We start from the raw sequence: 27470 nt of genomic DNA on the forward strand, positions 1-27470 counted from the left end.
GGACAGGCCCCTGCACGGTATGTACCACCGGCAGATAGAGGAGGTGGCTGATATCCAGAAATCCTACCAGTGGCTGGACAAAGCTGGACTGAAAGACAGCACAGAGGCACTAATCATGGCAGCACAAGAACAAGCTCTGAGCACAAGATCCATAGAGGCTGGGGTCTATCACACCAGGCAAGACCCCAGGTGCAGGCTGTGTAAAGATGCCCCAGAGACAATCCAGCACATAACAGCAGGGTGCAAGATGCTAGCAGGCAAGGCATACATGGAACGCCATAACCAAGTGGCCGGCATAGTGTACAGGAACATCTGTGCCGAGTATAACCTGGAAGTCCCGAGGTCAAAATGGGAGATGCCCCCAAGGGTGGTGGAGAATGACCGAGCTAAGATCCTGTGGGACTTCCAGATACAGACGGACAAAATGGTGGTGGCTAACCAACCGGACATAGTGGTGGTAGACAAACAGAAGAAGACGGCCGTAGTGATCGATGTAGCGGTTCCGAATGACAGCAATATCAGGAAGAAGGAACACGAGAAGCTGGAGAAATACCAAGGGCTCAGAGAAGAGCTCGAGAGGATGTGGAGGGTGAAGGTAACGGTGGTCCCCGTGGTAATCGGAGCACTAGGTGCGGTGACTCCCAAGCTAGGCGAGTGGCTCCAGCAGATCCCGGGAACAACATCGGAGATCTCTGTCCAGAAGAGCGCAGTCCTGGGAACAGCTAAGATACTGCGCAGGACCCTCAAGCTCCCAGGCCTCTGGTAGAGGACCCGAGCTTGAAGGATAAACCGCCCGCAGGGGCGTGCTGGGTGTTTTTTTTTATATATATATATATATACATATATATATACATACATATATATATACATATATACATACATATATATATACATATATACATACATATATATATACATACATATATATATACATACATATATATATACATACATATATATATACATACATATATACATACATACATATATACATACATATATATATATATATATATATATATATATATATATATATATATATATATATATATATATATATATGTGGTGCCTGTTACCTTTGGATGCGACCATCACCACAATAGGGTGCCCCAAGTTGATGCACCAAAGGTGGAGATGGCTCACTCTCACTTTGCCTGGAGATTGTTTGGACCTGGTAAGTATACGTAGCATGTGGTATCACATCCCTGCACAAAGAGTGAGAAAAAACACAGTAAGTTCATATGTCTGGACAATACAAAGAAATACCACATGCAAAGAAAGTAAAAGTAAAAGACTGCATACGAGAAACCTTCATAAGACCAGGTCGGTGGAGATCAAGTTGTTAGAATTGTTGCTAAGTCAACTGGTGAGTTTGTGTGTCTCTTTATTCAACTAGTAAACTTCTAAGTTTGTACTTTCACATATCTGTCTTTCCGATCGACTGATACGTCTGCTTTTACCCACTGCATGTCCAGCTTTGTTGTGTTTCCTTATCACAGCGATTCAAGGAACCATTGTGACGAAATACGGGAGAAATAATGGAGGCTTACTCACTTTGATTGTCTAAGTCACCATAATGGTTTTTTGAGGCACCATGATAAGGATTTCTGAAACAAAAAAGTCTGAAAGGAAAATATATAAATAAGAAAATCAAAGCCATAAACAAAAAAATAATCAAAGCTATGAATGAGAAACCAAAACCACTAGACAAGCAATTAATCCCAGGGAAAGAAAACAAGTAAATAATAATATATGTAAGTGAGGGTGCTTTTTGGAAGTCAGTATTGCAAAATGTTTATTTATTCTCTCTGGTTTGTTTGCCTTTACGTTGTACCTCTATCATAATCAGATTGCCTCTTCTAACTACAGGTCCCTGTAATCAGTGGAATTACTTTCTTTAAAAACTGAGGCAACTGTGTTATTTTATGACTCATTACAATTTAACAAAGAACAAGAGTAAAAATAAGTAAAGGCAACGAAAGAAAGTTCTGGAAACATGCAATAAAAACAAAATAATTGAATCACAAAAGCACCTTCATTTACATCTGTATTGTTTAAGGGTTTTTTTTTCCTGTTTTGATACTTTTTTTGGTATTATTTTGGTTTCTCATTTCTAGTTTTGATTTGCATTTGTTATGGTACGGCTTCTCATTCATCATTCTTAGGCTTTCGTGGTTTTGGGGGGTGGATAGTGATCATGGCATAAGATTTGGGAACTTAAATATAAGTCGTTGTCAAATTTTGTCTATGTTCATATATTCAGAGTATCAGAATATTTTGATTTTGAGTCCGTTATTGTTTAAACAGTATAAATACCATGTTTCTTTCAATAAAATATGTACATGCAACCACAGTCATGAGGAAGACTGCTGACAGTTGTCCAGATGATAATCATCCATACCCTCCATGAGGTGGGTAAACCACATCTGAAAAGACTGGCTGTTCATAGAGTTTACTCACAGAGTAAATCGGATGTTTCGACGCATGTTAATGGAAAGTTGACTGGAAGGGAATGTGTGGTAGGAAAAGGTGCAAAAGCAACACGGGTGACTGTAGCCTTGAGAGGATTGTCAAAAAAAGTCAATTGAAGAACTTGTGAGATGTTCACAAGGAGAAGATTCAAGAAAGGAGCTACAACTGTTATACTGTAGCTAACCGAGACAATGTTAGAAACGTCTTACCTGGAGAAAAACTTCTAGACTGTTGCTCAGTTTGTAGAAATATTTAAATACAGAGAATGTGCTAAATGTGCTACACAGTGACGGTGTTCAAAACAACGTGTGTTTAGTCCTTAACAAGACACGCAGATGTGTTAAAAATTAACACATGATGTGTTATTTCTAAAACATCTGTCTTGAGCGTGCGAGCTGGATTGTCCAGCCAACTCCCCTGATCTGAACCCCATAGAGAATGTATGGGATGCTGTTGAGTGGAAGATGAGAAACACCTGACATAAAAATACAGACAAGGTGAAGGTCGCAATCAAAGCAACCTGGGCTTCAATAACTCCTCAGCAGGGCCACAGGCTGATTGCCTCAATCCCACACTGCGCTGAAATTACTCAAAAATATGCAAGTATTTGTGTGAAAGGAGCCACAGACTTATGTATTGAGTATATAAATGAACATACCTTACAAACGCTGGACATTTCTGTATTGTATCTTTTGATTGATCTTAGGAAAGATCGTTATTATTTGAGATACTGGATTTCTGATTTGCAGGCGTTATAAAAAAATCACTTTACATTTAAAGAATACAACTTTTGAATATATCTTTTTAAGACGTTGTAGTACAATCAAACAGCGCAACAGTTAATGTGCAGTAGCGCATGTTGATGTCTTTCAGTTCTTAAAGTAAAGGGAATGCTTGAATGCTGTATGCATGCAGCCTTTTTTTGGTATATCTGTTAAAAACGGCATCTATGAATGGGATTAAGTAGAACCAATAGTTTAGCCATGGATTATTTCACATGGACCATAAATATGCCTATTACAGAAAGCACCTCGCATACAGTCCATAGAATTACATAGCAATGAGAGACGCATACACACAGGCTTTAATTAAAACAGGCATATCACACTATTCCCAAAGCTGCCATATATTCCAGAGTGTGAATGTAACGCATCAGCAGGATCAAGCACTGAACTTTCCCTGGTACCCCAAAGATTTAAACTAAAGAGTCTTCAAAGAAGGCTTTGAATGAGGTTCAGGAAAGCCTTTGCCTTTTCTGAGCACTTTTTTTTATTTACTACTGAATGAGAACACGTAAATGTTTTCAATTAGAGGCTTAGGGTAAAACATGTAATCTCTTCTTCACTTTTCCATGTTTGTTCATGGCATTCCCAACAGAAAGACCTAGACCAAGTGCAAGTTCGCCGTGAAGTACGAAATATAAAAAGTGACAAGCCTAAAGATCAAGTAACAAAATGAATTCTCTTACAGCAAAGTTCGTGCCTGAGATTAGTTATTTATGTTGGCTTTATTATTATCAACACAGAACGTTTGGCCTGACAGACTCTCATCTGCACAACAGTGTGCCCTGTTCCGCAATGTTGGTTCATACTGGTGCAACTCTAGGTTACACTCAAACATGTCCCTTCTAATTGAATTAGTTTAGCCTCTGGAAAAGTCAAGCTCTGGGAGACTTTATCTTTGAGCAAAGCAAACATGCAGAATAGACGGAAAGAAGAGAGAAACAGATGCCGCTTTGAAAGGAGGCACACAACTTTCCCTTTTGTGGATGGGCAGGTATTTGGGCCGCTCGGTTTCAGGCAATCCAATGCACTGAAAAGCACTAGCACTTACTGATTGGGCCACAATGGGAGGCCTGCTCATGCAAGAACAAGCAGAAAGGATGATTTTAATGACTGGATCTAATGAGGTAATCTAGTTCTCGTTAGGCTGATGGTCAGTCCTTCTAGCTTTTCACCGTCATCTCACAAATACAACTAAAAACAGTGCTGTAGTTTTCAATACATGGCTGTTTGAACAAACATGCTGTTTGATTTAGGGACTAAAATCAAGATAAAAACAGTGCTGCGTGCTTCTTTCTCTGACAGACAATTTTCACACATGAACTCAGGTAAATTTCTCAGGATAGGTCACACAACTGTCTTACATGTAGGGAGTGAGGTAAGATAAATAAATTCCCCAGATTGTTACCACCAACATTCTTACCTGGGTGCAATTAGACTGTGTACTATCAGGTTAAAAACCATCTCACGATTCGATTATATCAGGCATTTGGGTTCTCGCATGCACGATGATGTGATTGCTGGGAAAAGCGTGTAAAAAATGGCTCACGACCGTGGCTCAGGGGGTTGGGAATCGCATCTGTAACCGGAAGGTCGCCGGTTCGATCCCTGGCCTCTCTGTCCTGGTCGTTGTGTCCTTGGGCAAGACACTTTACCCTACTTGCCTACTGGTGTTGGCCAGAGGGGCCGATGGCGCGATATGGCAGCCTCGCTTCTGTCAGTCTGCCCCAGGGCAGCTGTGGCTACAACTGTAGCTTGCCTCCACCAGTGTGTGAATGAATAGTGGTATTGTAAAGCGCTATATAAATCCAATCCATTATTATTATTCATTATTATTATCACGACTCCGGGGAATCATGTTCTTCTTTCAGTAGCAAAGTTGGAGCGGCGGTTTACAGCCACGCTGGGATTAAAAGGCTTAGAAAGGAAGCTGAGGTGAGTGACTAAGCCAAAGACTGTGGTTATGTCCGGCGCCTAGGTCTATACAGGCAAAGAACTGCAAACTCGTTACCCGTGTCAATACTGTAGCAGTCAATTGCAAACATTTTATTTAAGCGTGCCCCATGACTTTCTTATTTAAAAAGCAATAAACAGATTATCAGCTCATGTCGACTGAGCCATATATCATCCTCAGTTATTTTCTGAGAAAACACCACGAGATCAGATCCCCCTCGTGCCATACATCACAGTCAGCTTGGGGCACAAAGGCAGTTTCCTCAGGATCTGCAAAACTCCATCGTGGGGTCCTTTGTCCTTTCGCACAACATTTTTTTCTCCTCTTGTCACTGATATAATGATACAACACAGCTTCTGGGAAGCGGGTGAAATAGCTGCGATATTTAATCTACTGATTTGTGTTCACAGTTATTAATTTTCCCATTTTCTTGTTTAATTAATTAATGTGAAGTTTAATCAATGAATTTGCGTTCACTGACAAAGTAGCCAGACTTTCTTCTCATCGTGTTTTTGTGGGGATTTTTGTTTGTTTTGGGGTTTTTTTTTTACTGATCTTGAGCATGGGTTTCGGAAAGTCTTTCAAAATTTTGTTTGAACACTGAATGCTTTCTTACTGAATTATTTTTAGTCCAATCCATGTGCCTGACCATTTTCAGAGCCACTTAATGCCGAACTTTGAATGATTCGGGCATAAAAACGGCACCAGTTTAAATGTGGTCATATGTTAGTAAAGCCACTGGCAGCAGAGAAGAATGAACAAATAGCATAGAGATTTTTAATTTGTTTGTTTGTTTGCTACCTCAAAAGCACATAGTGATGTTGTGGACGAATTTATAACAGCCACACCTATAGGTTTCAAACAATTTAGTATCAGAATTCCTATCCAGTATTCATAAAAACACACTTATCTGTAACTAATTATAGCTATGTAAAATATCTGCTGTATAACTCATAGCTCAAAGGACCTTACTACAATCACTGTCAACGTGTCACATGATAAGATTTCATCATTAGTGCTTTTTTGTTCTTCTCAAAACCCCAGAATAATTTTTTTTTTTCATAGTGGCTCTCTTGTGAAGTCTTGAACAAAGCCCTGTAATATGCATTTCAAAGGTATTCAAAACCACACAGAGCCATGAGTTAACATACGTGAAAGCTACTAACAGCAAGAAGTTTGCCGGTGTGTGCCTGTGCTCGTCTGTGTGTTCCAACCTTTACTGATATGTGGACACTTATGTGCAGATGCATTTCCATTCTGTAGCTCCTTGTTGTTCTTGGCGGAAAGACTCCAGATGAGAAAAACAGATAAATGTATGGAAGTTGAGAAAAAAAACAACTTAATTTGAACCTGCAAGATCACCAAACAAAGCCTTACTTTTCAGGACTGTTAATTATACACCCACACTAACCTGTGCTATATGTATAGAGCTAAAATAAATTATTCAAACAGGACAGGAAATAATTTTTATGGCAATCGTATGCCTTTTTAGAAGTCCTCTGGGTTGCGCGGGTCTGTAGTTTCTATTTCCTTTTGCCTAAACAGCTGCATTTGCCTGATGAAAAATGATCAAATAAACTAAACAAGGACAGAGAAATGTCCTGGCTCTTCCTGAACCTTTAACCCTTAGCTGATTAATGACTTCTACCAGTTACAAGCCAGACTTTACCAGATTAAAAACAACTAAAAACACATCTTTTTAGAATTGCATTTTGTTAACTTTTGTCTGTTTTTGGGGCGATCGTGGCTCAAGAGTTGGGAGTTCGCCTTGTAATCGGAAGGTTGTCGGTTCGAGCCCCGGCTTGGACAGTCTCGGTCGATGTGTCCTTGGGCAAGACACTTCACCCGTTACCTACTGGTGGTGGTCAGAGGGCCTGGTGGTGCCAGTGTCCGGCAGCCTCGCCTCTGTCAGTGCGCCCCAGGGTGGCTGTGGCTACAATGTAGCTTGCCATCACCAGTGTGTGAATGTGTGTGTGAATGGGTGGATGACTGGATATGTAAAGCGCTTTGGGGTCCTTAGGGACTAGTAAAGCGCTATATAAATACAGGCCATTTACCATTTTGTTTTATACCTTGTGAAGCACTTTGTGATCTTTTATCTAGAAATGTGCTATATAAATAAAATTTTACTTTACTTAGTTACTTTACCAGATTACTAACGGTTTGCTATGGATTATGTTTTTTATGTTTGTAATGAAGAGGTGATCGAAGAGAGTAAAGTAATAATCGCTGTAGCTGCTGTCGAAGGATTTCCGACTAATCGGTGATTTTTACTGCTTGTTATGAGAAAAAATAATCCCCTAACTCTATTAGCAAAATAAATTAATGTGTTGACAATAAAGTGATATAGAAACATTGCCTACTTTTTCAAATAGCTGTGTGAACTGAGTGTGAACATTAGATTGACTTAAAGGAAAGAACTGCTGTTCCCCCCATTTGACCAGAACTACATATAAAGTCCTCGGTTTAAGATCTAACTTGCTTTCAGAATTAGCCAAAAAGAGTGCCACACAATAGTTAAACAAGCAAATCTAGACTTGAGTAGCTAAAGGGATAAATGTGGCAGATAATATGCAGAACTGTACAGAACCAGAGTTAAATTGCAAAGGGGGCAGTAGCAGCACTGCTACTGGACGACCTCCTTTGAGGAGGAGTGGAACCATCTTCTGCTACCTTCTTTCCTTACATTTGCTTGACCTCCTAATACTGTCCCTCTTTGCCCTCCAATCATGGCCATAATTTACCCCTCAAGTAGTCCTAACTCCCACTTTGCATCTCGTTACTTTGACCAAACAATCCATCATACATGGGTTGATACTTAGGAGGTATGTTCTCTGGCATCTCCTTTGCTCAGTTTGCCTCAACTAATCTGAAGGCCAGTAAGCCTGAAAGTGGAGGGTCAATCATCCGTGTCTGTCAAACCCACTGAAACATACTGCAAGACGATGCAACTGTCTGTGTGGTCAAGAAAAGCATTTCAGCAAATCGACTCAGGTAGTCAAACGGAGCACTTTACGCTGGATTTGTGGCGGACAAAAACATCTGGGTGACCTTCACAATGTCAGAGGTTATGTTTGTTTCGTTATGCTTCGTGACGAGCCAATGGGCCTGCATCAGTATTCCGAACGACGTGTCTAATTTAATGTTTATGCCCTGATCAGTAAAAGAAAGTGAAAACATTATGCCCCTTCATTCTGCCTTTTGGAGGTTGTACAGTATGTTTTTATTTTGTTTGTTTTGTTCCACAGTGTTTCCAAATAAATTGTCCTAAAAGACACACTATTCTTCTTCAGTTGGATGAGCTACAGACTTTTATGGCTAGAACACACATACTTACTTGCTAGATCTTCGCTGACCATTTAACAGAAACAAGATCGCACATGCTCTCACAACAGAAAACAGACAGCCATCGCAACTGACCACCACCACTGGAATGCAACCACAGCTAGTGAAATACACCACAGCAGTAAAACTACCTACAGTACATCAATAATAACTGAAGTGTGCCAAAACCTCAAAATAAATACATTCCTACTGTAGGCAACCTTCCACGGATACTCACACTACAGTGGGGCAAAAAAGTATTTAGTCAGCCACCGATTGTGCAAGTTCCCCCACTTAAAATGATGACAGAGGTCAATAATTTGCACCAGAGGTACACTTCAACTGTGAGAGACAGAATGTGAAAAAAAAATCCATGAATTCACATGGTAGGATTTGTAAAGAATTTATTCGTAAATTAGGGTGGAAAATAAGTATTTGGTCACCTCAAACAAGGAAAATCTCTGGCTCTCACAGACCTGTAACGTCTTCTGTAAGAAGCTTTTCTGTCCCCCACTCGTTACCTGTATGAATGGCACCAGTTTGAACTCATCATCTGTATAAAAGACACCTGTCCACAGCCTCAAACAGTCAGACTCCAAACTCCGCCATGGCCAAGACCAAAGAGCTTTCGAAGGACACCAGGAAAAGTATTGTAGACCTGCACCAGACTGGGAAGAGTGAATCTACAATAGGCAAGCAGCTTGGTGTGAAAAAATCAACCGTGGGAGCAATCATCAGAAAATGGAAGAAATACAAGACCACTGATAATCTCCCTCGATCTGGGGCTCCACGCAAGATCTCATCCCGTGGGGTCAAAATGATCATGAGAACGGTGCGCAAAGATCCCAGAACCACACGGGGGGACCTGGTGAATGACCTGCAGAGAGCTGGGACCAAAGTAACAAAGGTCACCATCAGTAACACACTACAACGGCAGGGAATCAAATCCCGCAGTGCCAGACGTGTTCCGCTGCTGAAGCCAGTGCATGTCCAGGCCCGTCTGAAGTTTGCCAGAGAGCACATGGATGATACAGCAGAGGATTGGGAGAATGTCATGTGGTCAGATGAAACCAAAGTAGAACTTTTTGGTATAAACTCAACTCGTCGTGTTTGGAGGAAGAAGAATACTCAGTTGCATCCCAAGAACACCATACCTACTGTGAAGCATGGGGGTGGAAACATCATGCTATGGGGCTGTTTTTCTGCCAAGGGGACAGGACGACTGATCCGTGTTAAGGACAGAATGAATGGGGCCATGTATCGTGAGATTTTGAGCCAAAACCTCCTTCCATCAGTGAGAACTTTGAAGATGAAACGAGGCTGGGTCTTCCAATATGACAATGATCCAAAACACACCGCCCGGGCAACAAAGGAGTGGCTCCGTAAGAAGCATTTGAAAGTCCTGGAGTGGCCTAGCCAGTCTCCAGACCTCAACCCCATAGAAAATCTGTGGCGGGAGTTGAAAGTCCGTGTTGCTCGGCGACAGCCCCAAAACATCACTGCTCTCGAGAAGATCTGCATGGAGGAATGGGCCAAAGTACCAGCTACTGTGTGTGCAAACCTGGTAAAGACCTATAGTAAACGTTTGACCTCTGTTATTGCCAACAAAGGTTATGTTACAAAGTATTGAGTTGTATTTTTGTTATTGACCAAATACTTATTTTCCACCCTGATTTACGAATAAATTCTTTACAAATCCTACCATGTGGATTCATGGATTTTTTTTTTCACATTCTGTCTCTCACAGTTGAAGTGTACCTCTGGTGCAAATTACTGACCTCTGTCATCATTTTAAGTGGGGGAACTTGCACAATCGGTGGCTGACTAAATACTTTTTTGCCCCACTGTATACTGGGAAGTTATGTACAGGCACTTTATGGAAGTTAGATATCATCACTGCATCCTGCATAATGTGCGTGCTCACTGTTCTGCCTCTTATCAAGCACTATCCTTCTCATGGGAACCAGACTGACAGCATGATAGTGGGATGGCACAACACACAGCTCTGTCATGTATAGCAACATGTTTTTTTCCTGTGTCAGCACATTCCATAAAAGCAAAGCATTAAATTCTCACCACAGTGTGCAGATAATACCTTCAACAGGCCGTCTATTTGCTTTTTCATGGAATATGGGGGGGAAGCAAATGTGGGCAATAACTGACCTATGACTTATAGGAAACAAATGTTGGGCAACAGATTTGAAACTGCAGAACAAGAGGCGGCTTGCTTATGTTCCTGGGGGCATTAAAAAGGATATCTTGTATTACGAGAACATAGCTAAGTGAATAGTTTCCACAGATAAAAAAAACAAAACACTTTTTACTGGCATGCCCTGAAAAAACTCCTAATTACATCACACTAAAGAAGGAAGGTATACAGTGACTGCTCAGCAAGTCTCCATTTTTTCTCATAAACAACCGTTTGCAGAAATATTTTTCAGGCTGCTGCAAACTTATTGTACAAGCGGTTTTTTTGAATTGTTTTGTTTGTCTTTCTGCCCACCTCCCAGCAAGCTTGCACAAAACATATGACAAGCTGAAATACATAAAACCTGGTGGACTATGAACAAAAATGGGCAATCTGATGAGTAAAGTAAGGGATTACTATTGCAAAAACGGTAATTAGATTACCGTTACTTCCCGTAGGAACGCTGCGTTACTGCGTTACTAAAACCGTGATTTTTTTTTTGCAAGAATGTCTCATGACAGTGACAGTGACTAAGCAAGTGCGATGTTCTATATCGAGTGCAGGAGAGAGTATGAGCGTGCAGCGTTTAAAGCGTGGAAGTACTGACCTTACTTTAAGTTTGATTCCATAAAAAGTGACAAAAACATTAGCGTCCTTTGTGTGTGGGAAGAAAACTTCTTGTTACAGCGAAACCCCCCTAAACTTCCAAGCAAGCACTGAGTGGAATACGACAGAGAAACTCGCGGATTCTTCAACTGACCGCGGCACACCTGCACCAGCGTAAACCTCCGCCTACCCCACTCCTGCTTTACAGGTGAAAATAGTGCAACAGGACCGCTAGTCTTTGACTTTAATTATTTTCTGCTGTGTTTTACTTGCATCTATTTGAAAGAGTGAGTGTAAACACAAAATTTTTTTTTGCTTGATGCATGAAGTTAAAAGATTACAACTAATAAAACAAGTTTTAAAAAGGGACTTTTCCTCAATTTACAACCTCTTCAGGTTGTAAATTGTGTTTTTAAAAAGTAACTAAGTAACTAAGTAATTAATTACTTTTGAAAGTAAGTAATCAGTAAAGTAACGGGATTACTTTTTGGGGGAAGTAATCAGTAATTAGTTACTGATTACTTTTTTTAAGTAACTTGACCAACACTGACTATGAACAGGCCAAGTCAGAAATATTTCACTCAGAAATGTTTGTGTGATCCTGACAGGCTTTGAGTGGCGATTTACGTGGAGGTTTGGGCACTCATAGAAAAATATTCACCTACCAGGTCACTCACCTATCTGTATATCGGTGGGTAGGTTCATTCAGCAGCAGACCGTTGGGGGCATGTGTGAAGGGTGGCTGACGCAACAGGCGGTAGCGTAAAGGCTGGCAATGGTTGCAGAGTTTATAGTCTGGCTTGGATGTCAAGAGAGTGGCGTCGATCTCCAGATGATGCTCCATAGTGTAGAACTGTACCCCATACACCTCTTCCTCAATGTCCAGCTTCATAGTGAGCGGGGTATCACAGAAAACATTGCTGGGACCCAGTGAAATGTTGTTTCCACTGACGGTCAGCAGCAAGATGTTATGGATCGCAGGCAGCGCTGTTTCCTCGCGGCTAAGAAATGTAACCCACACAGTCAAGGAGTCAGGTACCAGTGGGTAGGCGAACTCTAGCTGAAGCATGCAGCCCTGTAAAGGGCACTCTGGCAGGCCAATGATGTCTTGCTCGGTTGCTGAATGAGGGCTCCAGGTACGCACACTTGGTTCACAAGCCTGCTCCACATCAGGAGGGCCTATGGGATGAAATTACAAAGCAGTCACACACACACACACACACACACACACACACACACACACACACACACACACACACACACACGTAGGCAACACAAAAACTTTAAATAATTCACAAGCTTATGTTGACCATTTTAGATACAGCTATGGGTGATTATTAAACACTCATGCAGACACATAATGATGAATTCAAATACACTATTGTACAGAACTATTTTAAGATAACCGAACAGGTAAATTTAAACTAAATATTAAAAAAGATTGCTGACAGATTTTTATTTTTTATTTTTTTTAATCGCATCAACAATCTTTTTGGTGTATCTGCAGTGCTTGCAACATCAAGGTTGAGGTGAAACTGAGAGTTCATTGTGAGTCCATCTGCAGAGGAAAGGCAGAGCTGAGGTGTGTACCTTCTGAGAGGGGCCCTGTGCAGGGTTCTCACTTCAGCGCAGTCATTACAACCTCTAACAGTCACACTCCAGCCATATTTGGAGTCCACACACAGCTAACTTGGATTATCCCAAGTGACGTACACTAACATTCATCAAGCACTTTTAGAAGCCAGCAAGCGGCAGACACTATGTTCTCCCTCAATTTCCTTTTGTGCATTTCCAAGCTGGCAACCAAAGAAGCCATTTGCTAACCTCATTTCTGGGCACCATGCAAAATTCCAGTGTTTAATCAAGTGAAGACTGAATATGGTTTCCAAGCCACATTATCTCAACACATTTATTATTGTACTGTAAGTGTGTGTGTGTGGCCAGTGTGGAGGTGAATTAAAGAAAAGAGAAAGAGAGTAAGAAATAGAGAAGAGAGGGAGAAAAGCGGGAGGCTGGAAGAGAATGAACTAAGGTACTCCAAGAGGTTGGCTTTGCTCGGCTCATGTAATCCCGGCTTTCTGGGTAAATTTTCATTGAGTTTGCAAGGAAAGGAGCTGTAGCCACTGAAAATATTTTGTAATGTCAGCTGTTATGGTGGGCCCCACTCCTGCTCTGGCACAGGAATTATGTGGTTGAAGATTTAAGAGGAGAAAGAGTAGAGGTGCCATTGTGTAACCCAAGGCAGTATAAACTGTTTTTTGTTTTGTTTTTAAAGTTGATTGGCAGTACCCTTGTTTGTTTTGGGGTTTTAAAAATGAATTTAATGTAGCTTTATATGCAAATGACGTTTCCACATTCAAATTTTACACATTCCAAGAAATTGGTGCCATTTGGATTCTTGTAACAAGGTTTTGTTTTGGGTAAAATGGGTTAGTGCTTGTTATTTTTTGTTTTCGCTGCAGTTTTTGTTCCCCTTCTGTTAAAAATTTGAATTTGTCACATCCCTTTTTACAACCCCAACTCTGAAAGAAGGAATGGGATAATTTGCAAGAAAATTTGTGTAAAAAATATTTGTGCTATTCACAGTAGTAGATACAAAACATGTCAAATGTTTAGACAGAAAAATACCACCACCCCTCATTATGAATTTAACGGCAGCAGCACATCGCAAATAAGTAGAGACAGTGTTTACCACCATTTCTTTTATTTAACAGGAGCGCATGTGGGAGCTGGGGAGACTTTTAGGAGACAAATGTTGTTCTTGGCTGTTCTTGTCTCAGTCCTGGGTCATTTTTATCATATTTTGTTTGGTGACACATTGGTTTAGCATTGTCTTGCTGAAAGAAGTCGTGATCTGAATGACAACATTTTTTACGAAACCTATATATACCTTTCAGCACTGATGGGGCCTTTCCATATGTCCAAAGTCACTAAATACAAACTCATACCTTCAGAGATGGTGGCTTTTGAACTGAGCAGTGGTAACAAGCGAGATGGTCTCTCAACTCTTCAGTCAAATTTCAATTTGTTTGACCACAAAACAATTTTCCACTTTGACCCAGAGAAGAAAGTAGCATTTCTGGATCATGTTCACACATGGCGTCTTCTTTGCATCATAGTGCTTTAATCCCAGTTCCAGTTAGCACAGCAAACTGTGTTCACAGATAAGGATTTGTGGACCTGTTCCTGAGCGATTCTGTGACTTCAATGATAGAATGATGTCTGTTTTTTAATGCAGTCCTGCTTATTGCCACCAGGCCTGGGGGCATCCAATATTTGATTTCTAGTCTTGTCCAAAGGCGTACTAAGATTTCTCCAGATTATCAAGTTTTTATTATGAGATTATGTACTCTAGATGATGAGCTATCCATAGACCTCACAGTTTAAATTGAGGATTATTATTTTGAAATTGTCATATAATTTGTAACTGCAGTTTTTGTGCAGATTAGTGAACCTCTGCTCATCTTCACCTCTGGCATTCTAACATGCTCTTATTATACCCAATAATGTCACTGAGGTGTTGCCAATTAACCTAATTTGCTGCAAAATGTTCCTCCAGCTGTTTCTTTTTAGTGCCACTTACTTTTCCAATCTTTTGTTACCCCATCATCAAATTAAAAATGAGCTTTGAAAGTTGCTGCATTCTGTTTTCATTTACATTTTACACAAAGTCCCAGCTTCTTGAGATTTGGGGTGATGGAAGTTCCCTGATCGTTCTCATTAAGAAATGACTCATGAAGTAGCATACTTTCAGTTGAAATGCAAGGCCTTCCCCGAAAAAGACATGTGGATGTGAGCATATGCTGCTCTAAAAGCTGTTTACTGTGTGCAGAACTGATGAACTGATGATTATAACTTTGGCATAGGTATGAATGTCTGCTGTCTCTGTGTAACCCCTCTGGCAGAACCTTGTCTTTGACCCAATGGCAGCTGGCAGCCAAATATTTTTCAGTAATTGTTGAGCTAGGTTAAACTTTTTTGCTGGACAACCCTGCATATTTCCTCCATTTGTGTTACTCCAATACTTCTTTTTTTGTTGTTGTCTGGTTGATATGAGGAGAGATTTATATTTTTTACCAAATGTATTTTTTGTTTCTTTCTGCTAATCAAGCAAATCCTTCGTTTGGAGGTTTATGCTTAACTTTAAGAGTATTACACTCTGTGAGGCTTGCTTTTTGCCACATTTAAACTTTATTTAATAACTGTCTGTTAAATGCATCCTAAAGGCTCCTTGTCAACAAAAATGGAATTCCTGACTCGGCAATGACACTGGCCAGAAAACTGCGGCTGAAACATTTTGCTCTTTTCAAGTCAAGACAATTAATACTGGCTGTAATCGGTGAAGTACAACTCTAGGATAGATGTTGGTTACAATCATACTGATCCAGAAAAAGTCCATAGAGCTGGATGAATAAACAGACAGGGATATGTCCGGGCATGCACACTTTATGCTTTCTAAGAAGTGTCTGGCTCTGGCTTTCACTATCGATGACTCACTGTCACACTGCTACACACTTCCTCACTTAGAAGGCAGACGTCAACCCGCCCCCCCCTCCAATGCTTTTGCCCTGACACATACAAACAGAGAGACACTTTGCAGACACACAGACTCACTTATACAGGCAATGGGCACTCTTGTCTTGAAAATATATATCAAATCAGGTAGCATTTACAAGCCTTTTTTTAAATTTTAAGTTATTTTGGTGCACAGTGAAGGAGCTAACTACTATAACTCAAATAGTTATACCATAAGAAAATGTTACAAAATTTACAAGGGACTTTATGCTCTCTGTACACTAAAGTCACTGTAAATTTGGGGTGAATGTGTTAGAATTAAATAGATTTTTTTTAGCTGAAGCAGCAAATGTGTCCTTTGATTGTGACAGAATGACCAATGCGCTGTGTTTGATCCTGGCAGGATGGATGACAATAATCTCATCCTTTGATATATTGTTTTGTGCTCTGTAGTGTCAATTTGACAGCAGTAATGAAAGACAAGTGATAAATTACATGTGTAGAAGCTATCAAAGTGTCAAGAAAGACTACCAATATCATCAGCTCTGTTCACTTCATTCCTCTCGTTTAATTCCCAATGAATCCATCCATTTATCAAACCATCCATTTCAGATGTACTTATTCCATCCAACTGTTTTCTTCCGTTTATCTAAATCAGGGGTGCTGGAGGGGCTGGAGCCTCTCCCGGGTGCCATAAGGCAGGATAAGGGGTCCTGAACAGGCCGCCAGTCTGTCACAGGGCTAACACAAAGAGACAGACAACCATTCATGCTCTCATTCACACCTAAAATTTAGCATCTCAAATTAACCTAATGAGCGTGTATATAGAGTGTGGGAGGAAGCCAAAGTACCCAGAGAGACACCAAACGGGCACAGGGAGATCATGCAAACTCCACGACAAAAGGCCCGACACTTGGCCGGTGGACTCAGGCCCAGGACCTTCTTGCTGTGAGGTGGCAGTGCTAATCACCATTCTGCTTGCTGTTTTTCTTTGTTTGTTTGTTTGTTGTATTGTTGTTTGAGCCTAATGCAAAATAGCAGTCTATGCTTATACTGTCAGGCAGACAAATCTTTAAAAACTCTTTTAGTGAGGTGTCTGCCCTCTCTGATTTTTCACAGATGCTTGCTGTTTAGTTTAAAGGATTAAATCCATAGATATTTAGAGAAAATAATGTTTGTGCTACAGATTGCAAGTGAAACATTGCAAAGTAAAGCAAAATACAGTTGTCAAACATACACATCCTGAACCTTTTCGCTTGCATCGTGCAGTACTGTTTTCAATCAGTCCTCCTTCACTCATGTCACCAACCACATGCAATTCTCTTAACTATCTTGGGTGGTTTCGATCCCACCCAATCTCTCTTACCCACTCCTGGAATCCATATCCATGTGTTTTTGCCCCCCCCCCCCATTATTGCTTTTTTACTTCAGCCAAATTTCTCCAGGGCTTAGAGTAGTAAAGATTTATGAGAAGCATTCTGGCTCACCCTGGCCATGCTAGTGTTTCCCAGTCAAGTAGTATAAGGAGGAAGACATTGAAGAACAGGTGCCATGTATGTTTGCATTCACGTCAATGCGCCCATCTTCCAAAACAGGAATTTTTGCCAGTAATCTAACTATAATAATCTTAAAGCAAGTAATTTAATGTCTAGCATTCTAATGACAGAACGTGACTACTGATCACATTTGCAACATTATAGAGGGACAGCAGCTGCAGTATTCTGTGTATCCAGTGAGAAGCTGGCCCGAGCAGAGTTAAGAGAGAACCAAACAAAGACCCTTTCCAAGAGGGAAAAAACAGTTTAAACACACATCATATTAGACAAGCCCAGACTTGCCTCTGGTTCACACACTATAACCAGTGTAAAGGCAAGGTTCAGCAGCTGCTGTTCAGCATCCACACATACTGACACATGATTCAGAATTTTAATCATCTTTGATTAGGATTCATTTCTAGCCTTGTGTTGTGGTTTGACTGTTACCGCAGGTATGACTTTATTATTTATATTTATTGTCACTGATGTGTACGTGAATGTAAAAGTTGAATTTATTTATTTTTATATAAGAGTCTGCTGTATAAACACTCAGCAGGTGCTTTATAAGGTACACCCTATGGACCTAACAAAGGTACATGGGATGTACACATCCTATTGCTGCACCTGTTGGATTGACATCTGGTGACTGTGGTGGTCATTTCAGTACACTGAACTCCTTGTGATGTTCAAGAAACCAGTTTGAGATGATTTGGTCTTTGTGACATTATGCACTGTCCTGTTGGAAGCAACCATCAGAGGATGGGTGCACTGTGGTCATAAAGGGATGGATATGGCCAGCAACAATATTTAGGTGAACTGTGGGATTTAAAAATTTTTTAGTTGATGAGCAAAGTGTGTCAACAAAATATCTCCCAGACCATTACACCAACAGTAGCACCCTGAACTGGATGGATCTATGCTTTCATGTTGTTTATGCCAACATCCAAATATCACAGCAGAAATTCAGACTCATCAGATCAGGGGATGTTTATTCAATTTTCTGTTGTCCAATTTTGGTGAGCCTGTGCAAACTATAGTAGATTCAGTTTCCTGTTCTTACCTGATAAGCACAGCACCTAGTGTGGTCCTCTGCTGCTGTAGCCCATCTGCTTCAAGGTTTGACATGTTATGCATTCCAGAGACGCTTCTCTGCATACCTTCTTTGTATTATGTGGTTTTCTGAGGGGCTGTTGCCTTCCTATGTGCTCAAAGGACTTTGACCTCTGCCATTTTTGTTACTCACTGGTTATTTTCATTTTTTCAGCTCATTCTGTGTAAACCCTAGAAATGGCTGTGCAGGAAAATCCAAGTAGATCAGCAGTTTCTAAATTTCCTTTTTTTTAAATGAAGGATTATATAATTTATGCATAGTTATTTCATGAATATGTGCATTCCTGTCATTTTGTAGGTTAGGAGTTAAGCTCATATTTAAATAACTCTGCTTAAATAAACGTTTGTTGTAAAATGTAAATCCTAGTAATTCTATATATTTGATCACATCAATAACATTTTTGTGAAATTAAATTTAATTGAATTTGAAAAAATTCAGTATTAAACAGTGCTTATAGTGCTTCATATGAGAGATAAATAAACATATATTCAATTTAAACTAAAATAAAGCACAGTAGAGACAAGTATAGATCCAAAGAAAACCTGTCCAAAACAATCAAAACCTTGCCAGCCTCTTAAATTGTAAGGCCTAATAATGACTGGATAATAGATCTCGGTCACAGAAGCTGCAGGGTTGCCCGTTCCTGTTATGGATTCTGGGCTGGTTCTGCACAACCTTATTAGTAATTATGGTTTTTCCCAGTTGCTAAGATCCTTTTTTCTGAAACCGTCCCCTCTTTTCTGAAAACTGTAAACACAAAACCCAATTTTCAAACAACATTAACAAAACCTCTGACTCTACTGGCAAAAACCAAACAATCACATCAAAACAATTTTATCTGTGCCCAAAACCGCACAAAGTTTTCAGATGACAGAAAAGTCAAAAAAATAATAACACTACAGAGCATTCCTTAAACACTACAGCAAAAACAAAAAGATGAGACATTTTTTGTGAGTAAATTATAGGCATGTAAATCTCATACTATACGTTTCAGGCTGTCCATTGTATGTACACAAACATGGTCATTCCCAATTGCCAAGTTTTCATCTGACATTGTTGTTCTCGATCTCCCATTTCCTCCTTTGCGCCTCACATTGTTTCGATTTATTGTTGGTATCAACCGTCAGCTCATTCTTGCTGGCTGCGCACTCTGTGCTGGCATTTGTTGGTTAACATCAGCAACAAGCCATTGTGTTTAAGAAGTGACATCTGTTTTGCAGTTGTGTTTAACATCTGCCTCCTGTAGTTAGGATTATACATCACAAGTGAATAACTGTTCGAAATGTGTTTTAGTGAGTGTGAATATGTTTAGAGATTTGCAATGAGAGCGAATGAGATCCTGCAAATTGCGCTTAACTAAGCGAAAACTAATTAAGCCAAACAGTCCAAATTGGTAAATGGACTGTGCTCACATAGCGCTTTTCTACTTTGAGCATTTAAAGCACTTTCTTACAAGAAGGCTCATTCACCTATCCACACACACTTTTTTCTGTGCCCAACCAGTTTTAACCAAATGTTCACACACTCACACTTTGATGCATTGCAGGCAACTCGAGGTTCAGTATCTTGCCCAAGAGTGCTTTGACAACCAGACTAAAGGGGCCATGTTTTTATTTTATTCTGTTTTGTGTAGACAAGTTGGCAAAATATAACTTTCTAAGATAAAGTCAATAACACTACAAAACATTATTATTACTATTATTATTACTATAGTTATTTTTAGGGGTGCTATGATGAAATTTAGAGATGCCTGAGCACCCATGAAAAGGTTTAAACGCCCTTGTGAGTGAGTCATTGCAACATCTTGATTTCTTTTCTTTTTCAGCCGTTCTGTAGTACATTTGCTGGAGCGCTCTTGCTCTTTGTTCTGTTGCATGACCCTGTTCCAGCCAAGCTTTGGCAATAAGACAGATGGCCTGACTCTAGAATACTTCATGGTCATGGTCAACTCAATAATTACAAGGCCCCCAAGTCCTTTGGCTGGACAAATCATCTCCCTTACACCGCCATGCTTCACAGCTGGTGTAAGGTGTTTGTTCTGATATTCTATGTTTGTTTTTTATTAAACTTGTTGCTCTGCTTTATGGCCAAATGCCTCCACTTTGGTCTCATCTGCCCAATGGACATTGTGCCTAAGAGTCTAATTGTGCTGTTGTGAGTTTTACATTTAAGATGCTAACTGAGGTCTGTGGATGTACCTCTTGGGTTTTATTGCAGTTTCTCTAATCATTACACTGTCTTCAACAAGCAGTTGATAAGGTGCACCTGACAAAGTGGTCGCTGAGTGTTTATATTATTTCAAATGTTTATTGCACTTTTAGCTGCACTTAGTTACATGCATGCATAATATCCAAAGTATGTTTGATGCTGCCACTGCCAGGACAACAGTGAGATCAGAGGTACACAGATGGGACAGCAACTATTTTTAAATCTTAAATACTTCATCTCTACTGCCTTATTTATGTCCCAGTCCAATTCCTCTTCTTTCAATTCAGCACCAGGGCAAGACTAGAAAAGGGAAAGACAAGGCTCCTCTCAGTAGAGCGTTAGCGCTAACATGTGATCTTTGACCTTGGTTTTGGGCCTGAACCTGCATATGGGAATTGTGATACCATACAGCACCATCCATTGGGAAACGACCTCCTTGATCCTTCCATGTTGTCCCACGGCCCAAGTGTTATGAATCCAGTGAGTCATTTGCATAGTTTAGGGTTGAGTCAGTCACCAAAGGTTTGTGCATGTTGGGGTACTGACTCACACAAATTAAACAAACAAACAAGCAACAAAAAGTTACCTCAAATTGTGTTATGGTACTGTAAACTGTGGATGTGGTGTGGTTTTTATATGAAAAATTGCTTTTAGAAGAAAGAGGTCAAAAAATCAAGAAAGTGACAGATGTCTGAATGACATCAAAGATGTGTTTCTTTGATGTAACAAAGATGTGTTACACTTCCACAGCAAAAGCCAGACTAGACTGGGAAAATTCAGTGTCAAAAAGAAGTCAAGTATAAAGTACTGTACTGTACCTTCAGCCTCTCGAGGGGACCAGTGACCAGATGGATCACATGGTCGTGGAGAAGACGAGTTTGATGCATACTGTAGTAGGACTCTCCCTTCAGTGCATTTGTCACACACTGATCCCACTTCTCTAGGAAACCAACAGGCAGTACAGCAACCAACTTAGATACATACCAAATACACGTCATTTATACGCAATAAACAAACACAAGAAGTGACAAGACAATTGTAACAATGTTAAGCTTATTAAGCCCTTTAGATTTGGACTCACTTTCAAGTATGTAACTGTGTAAACAAGATATTTAGTATTAAATTCCCATCACAATACATGGATGTATCAGAACTATAACATATCTAGTTCATCTCACCTGTCATAAAACTGTCCGGAAATTGGTGGAAACCATTCCAGGGTGATGGAATTATGATGCTGCTCAACCACCTGAGGAGCCATTGGCACCAGAGGAGGTTTGGAAGCAGGCTGCCAGGTCTGATAGATGAGGTCCAGGTAGCAGTGCATCCTAGCCACCTGGTTCATTGTGAAAGAGTCTGTACAAGCATCATCTGCAGAAAAAAGAGGTAGTTAATCAGTGTGAGGATACAATTTGAGATTGATCATCGTGCAGGTCCATTTTCTATGAAGAGAACAAGCTACTTTAACAAGCTACAAGATAATTTATGAGCATTTTCCCTTTAAATAACTTTTTAAAATTCTTTAGCACATTATGAGTGCCATGAAAGATTCGCTAATGCTGAGATTCCCTAATACTTTTTACACACACTATGCACACAGACTCAAAAAGTTCTCTGGGACAATTTCTATACATTAGCTGTGACACACAAAAAGGGTAACTATAAAGTTTTCCTCTGGTAAGTAGCTCAACACATGCAGAGGCCCAGTCTCACCTGCATAACTCATGTAATTGTTAAACGGTGTATGCGTGAAATGACGGATGCCACAAGTATCATTGCCTGGTTCAGGATCGCTGCAGCCTTTGTATTTGGAAGTGGGTTTGGTGTCTGCACACAAGTCCCCAGTCTCCATTGAGGGCTCAGTCTCCAAGCACGCATCATTGCATGATTCAGTCTCGGACACACCTCGAAACACGTGGTAAAGGCCGAGGCTATGACCAATCTCATGGACCATTGTGTCAGTGTGACCAAATGTGCCGTAGAAGGAAGGATTCAGCACAATTCCACCTGGAAAAACACAGTGAAAGAAGTCACTCGCACTCAATCACACACCACACAAATGCCTTTTCCTAATGTAGTGTAAAGTAATTGTGGCACAGGGGTATGATTCAGACAATACATTATTCATGGGCCTCCTCAGCTTCATTATCACCTTCTTCCCTGTTAGAGCTGTGATGAAGACAGAAACTGCTTGGGGCTTGAACTGTAATTACTCCAAATCAACAATCTGGGCTGCCAAAGAAGTTGAAGGTGATGTGTGCCTGTACTTATGTAACTGCATGTGAGTTTGCATGCATGCATTTATTTATGCGCTTTGTCTTTTACCCAAGTGTGTGAGGGCTTCTTTGTCCCAGGGCCATGTGGCAACCCCTGCCAGATCTTCATCAGAAGAATTGGCAAAGAAAACATTCAGGTGAGTTGAGCCATCCAACTGCAAAATCTCTTTGATCTCTTTCATATCCAAATAGGCTCTGTGGAAAAAAAACCCAAAACAACACAAACACAGTATTTCACATTAAGTTAATGGCTTAACAATTAAGACAGTCATTTCCAGATTTCACCAAGTCCAAAAAAAAAAGAAAAAAGAAAAGAAAAAACACTGTTCCTAGCCAAAAGAGCTTATGCAGTGTCATCATTCACGAAACCAGAACTCAGATTTAGGTCCCTAATGAACTAAAATATTTATTTAATGTGCTGGCAGTTGCAAGGACCTTGAAACCAAAAGAATGAAGTTCCAAGAAGAATAAATGATCTTGTTGAAGCCAGCTAGTGTTTTAAACCATGTGTACAAATTAATAAGGACGTAATAAAATGCATCTTCTTCAGCTGGTTAGGGGTGAAGAATGTTTTCCTTCCTCCATCCAAAATGAATGTTGACTACAAACTATCTGGCACTGCCAACAAGTACTTACATAACAATAAAATTATGTTTTACTTTCTTTCACCAGCGACTGTACACCAGGAGAGGGTTGTGATGTTTTTAAATATAATTATATTATTATAATCACTGTAAATCAAGTTGCCATCAGTCTGATTTACACTGAACTAATTTCAGGCTTTAAGGCTCATTTACATTTTTGTGGTGGAAGGGAGAGTACAGACCATGTTGTTGACGTTATCATTTAGAAAGTACAATAAACCGTATAATAATCCCAAATGTGCAATTATTGACAGAGTTTGACTGGAACTACAGTGCATGCTAAGAGTCACTATGATGTTTTTCTTTTTGTGTGCATGACAGTGTTTTATGTTGAAGGACGAATCAAGTAATAGCCAGTTCTGAAATGGTTCTGGCACCTTATAATTTCAACATACAAGCCACATATACTTTACTGCTGAAAGTCAAATTAGACACTTGATATTGTTTCAGTTCTTTGAGGTTTGTGGACATTTGTTTACTCACAGCTCTACTAAGATCCCGCCACAACATTTCTGTTGGGTTGAAGTCTAGACTTTGACTGGGTCTTTGAAACAGCTTCTTGAGATCATTGTCCCATAATTTCCGAATTCAGCCAAACTTGATCCTTTAGACACATGACCTTAAAAGGGTCTGACTGAGTTAATGGCTGCAAGGTCCCGTGACTGCAAAACAAGCCTAAATTATTACCCCTCCACCACCGTGCTTGACAATTGGTGCGAGTTGTTTGTGCTGATGTGTTCTGTTTATTTTTTGTGGCACTTTGCCTAATGGCCAAAACATTTCCACTTTGGGTTCATCTTGTGGGTTGATGAAACTTGGCAAACTTAAGCTGTGCTATCTCATTCCTTTTGTAGAGAAGAGGTTTTCCTGTGTCGACCCTTCCAACCAAGCCATACTTGTTAAGCCTTTCTATCAGGAAGGTTTTACCATGTTAACTGAGGCCTGTAGAGTCTGAGATGTAGCTCTTGTTTTCTTTTTTTTGTATTTTGGCTTGTTTGTGGGACTTCTTGACTCTTCCTGAGATGTGATAGCCCAGGCCACCAGACCTCCAAAACTCCTGTTTTTATTATTTGATTAGTAGCAATTGGCTTCTACCCTTTTAGTTCTTACAGAATCTTGTGGGTGTGCTTGGTTTTTCAAAAAACTACTGGGTCCTGGGAAAACTTTTTTCCTTTTTTTCCCACATGATTGCACTCCAAAGTTGTAAATATATATGTATATTGTGATAAATATTTGAAATATGAAAGCCTTTTTCTTTGAATGTCTATAAATACCAACGTTTTTATACAATGCATGAGAAAATTTTACTCTACCCTTTTGTATTAAGAAAAAATATTATAATTTATATGATGGATTCTTAGCATGCTCATAGAATGAAATAATGTCCTACAACAAGATGTTCTATTCACTGCATCATGAGTTTTCTACCGAGAATCTGAGACCAGTCTGACTTTATGTCAGCCTGACATTTGAATTAATTGTTTAGGTATTCCGATGTCTCCCTTCTCAAGGCATAATCTTCTGTCTCAGGCTCTGTGAGCATTAACGGCAGTACAAATGAGTGCAATCACTCAACACAATGAGATATCTTTCCAGCAGTGAAACTGTCATTCATTTTATGAACACGTCAAGCACAGTTTTCTCTATGAGCCTGGCTGGTGGTCCTGGCAAACAGCATCAACAAGCTCAGTCATCTCTTGGAAGAGTCAGTAATTTGTTGCATATGCTGAAATGATAGTTTATTCTTTCCCTTTGGCTTAGGGAGACTTTTGAAATAGATATTCAGTGGATGTATAAACAAGAGTTTATCAGAAACAAAACAAGACCCAAGTCATACTATGGCAAATTAGGTCTGTAGATGTTTTGACCCATTTTGTGTGACCCTTTTGCCTGCCTTTTATTTTGTGCTCACATTTTGCATGTCCTCATAAGATTAAGTGAACTGAGGCTAAACCTGACTCTCCTCCAGTAAATAAAAATAAATTGATTTCATTCACTGTTCTTCTTCTGTGGTCACTTGTAGAGGGCAAAAGGCAAAATGCACCCTGGAGACCCGGCTGCCAGTCAATCACATGATTAGCTCAGGAAGACACATCCACACCTACAACCACTTTAAACTTTGGATTGTGGGAGGACAGCCACATAGGCAAACTCCTCAGAGAAAGGAGAAACAAAACAGGAGGTCCAAATTTAAATGCTATTCACTTTGCTTTAATTCAGTGTCATTTTAATCATAGACTTCCCTGAGCACGTTGGATTTTATTAACTTAGTACATGAAAAGTGTAAATTGTTTTTAAAATTTGTTGAATCGATTCCAGCACCAACTTTTCGTGCATGCAAATCAATTTGTAAAAGTTTTTTTTTTTCACTACATTTCATATTACATTTGTCCCACTTAAGGGAACTGAGGTAAATATATAGATAAAAGGAAAATCTTCAAAGACTCATACCTTTGTGAAGTGTAATCCTGGACTGAGCTATTTATATTTACTCTCCCACTCAATACATGAAATGGGTGAGTATGTTTTGAATTGCTATGAAGTAAGGTGGTGCATAGTTCCACTGAATGCATGCACCTGATTTGATTACTTTACTATGCCAGCTGAAGTAAGTCACCAGAGGTTATCACAAACAAGTGTCACAAACTACAGCTGTTTAATTAAGTGAACGATCCTGTAATCATTTAAAAGTGGAGATGTCAGATTTGATATCTTCATGTTTCAGATGAATTACAGTGTTTTGTTTGGTTGCACCAATAGGCGTAGCTGCGTGGGCATTTTAGCATTAGAAAAAATATGTCTTTGCATGCTGTTTTTCCTATTTATGGTATCAGGTACTTTAAATTGTAATTCAGAATCAGAATCAGAATACTTTATTGATCCCTGGGGGAAATTATTTAATTGTCGTGTGTTGCATCTGTGTGTGTGTTTTGAAACAGGGTCTTTTTCCTATCTTCTAGAGATCTTCTGAGTTAGACATCTTATGCAACTCGGTGCATTTTAGCATGTAGACATGGTCAAGACGACCTGCTGAAGTTCAGTCAGAATGGGGAAGAGAGGTGATTTACAAGACTTTTGGACGCCAGATGAGCTGGTCTGAGTATTTCACAAGCTGCTGATCTACTGGGATTTTCCCATACAACCATCTGTAGTTTTCACAGAAAATGATCGGAAAAAGAGAAAATATCTTCAGTGAAAATGCCTTGTTGAGTCCAGGGGTCAGGGGAAAATGGCCAGGCTGCTTGAAACCAACAGAAAGAAAACAATAACTCAAATCGTCACTGGATTGAACTACTGGATGTAGAAGACCGTTTCTGAGAGCACAGCACATGGAACTTTGAAGTAGATGAGCTACAGCAGCAGAAGACCACACTTGTTAGCTAAGAACAGGAAAGTGAAGCTACAACTAACACTGGCTAACTAACACTGACAATAGAAGATTTGTAAAATATTTCTGTCACCAGATCTCAATCCAATAGAAAACTTTTGACCTGTGATGGAACGTCTGTATAAAATATTTAAATGTATGCCTCATAGCATATGTTCTTGTAGCCTAAAAACAGTATTTTAAAAGTCAGTAACACTGTTGTTTGGCAGTGTTTTGGAAGAATTTTGACCAGTGAGATAATTTATTTTTCCCCACAGGAGTAACCCTACTAAAGTTACCACCAATGCACATTTTATATGCAGCTACACAAAGTGCCTCATAAAATCAAGTTTTGCTGGACAAATCTGCTTCTACCTGAAGTCGCAAGTCAAATAAGGGCTGCTTAGTGAAGATTCAGTGCTCCCCTAAAACAGACGTTTTCAATAAAAGGTTTAGTGTACTACATGCTTTCGTCAAGCCTATGCAAG

The 27470-nt window shown here is 39.9% G+C and overlaps 1 protein-coding gene across 2 annotated transcripts in view; it reads right to left on the reverse strand.

Annotated features, from left to right (window-relative positions):
* The window catches only part of pappaa (pregnancy-associated plasma protein A, pappalysin 1a), a 106241-nt gene that overhangs the window by 65351 nt on the left and 13420 nt on the right, over positions 1–27470 (reverse strand). For both annotated transcript variants that reach the window (XM_080304252.1, XM_026173684.2), the window contains exons 3-8: positions 23021–23166; positions 22409–22702; positions 21874–22066; positions 21514–21635; positions 12004–12505; positions 1077–1205 (exon numbers count right to left, since the gene is read on the reverse strand). In XM_080304252.1, coding sequence (XP_080160378.1) covers positions 1077–1205; positions 12004–12505; positions 21514–21635; positions 21874–22066; positions 22409–22702; positions 23021–23166 — 1386 coding nt within the window. The remainder of the gene's footprint in view (positions 1–1076; positions 1206–12003; positions 12506–21513; positions 21636–21873; positions 22067–22408; positions 22703–23020; positions 23167–27470) is intronic.

Source organism: Astatotilapia calliptera, chromosome 7 (genome assembly GCF_964374335.1).
Source record: "Astatotilapia calliptera chromosome 7, fAstCal68.1, whole genome shotgun sequence".
Lineage (NCBI taxonomy): Eukaryota > Metazoa > Chordata > Actinopteri > Cichliformes > Cichlidae > Astatotilapia > Astatotilapia calliptera.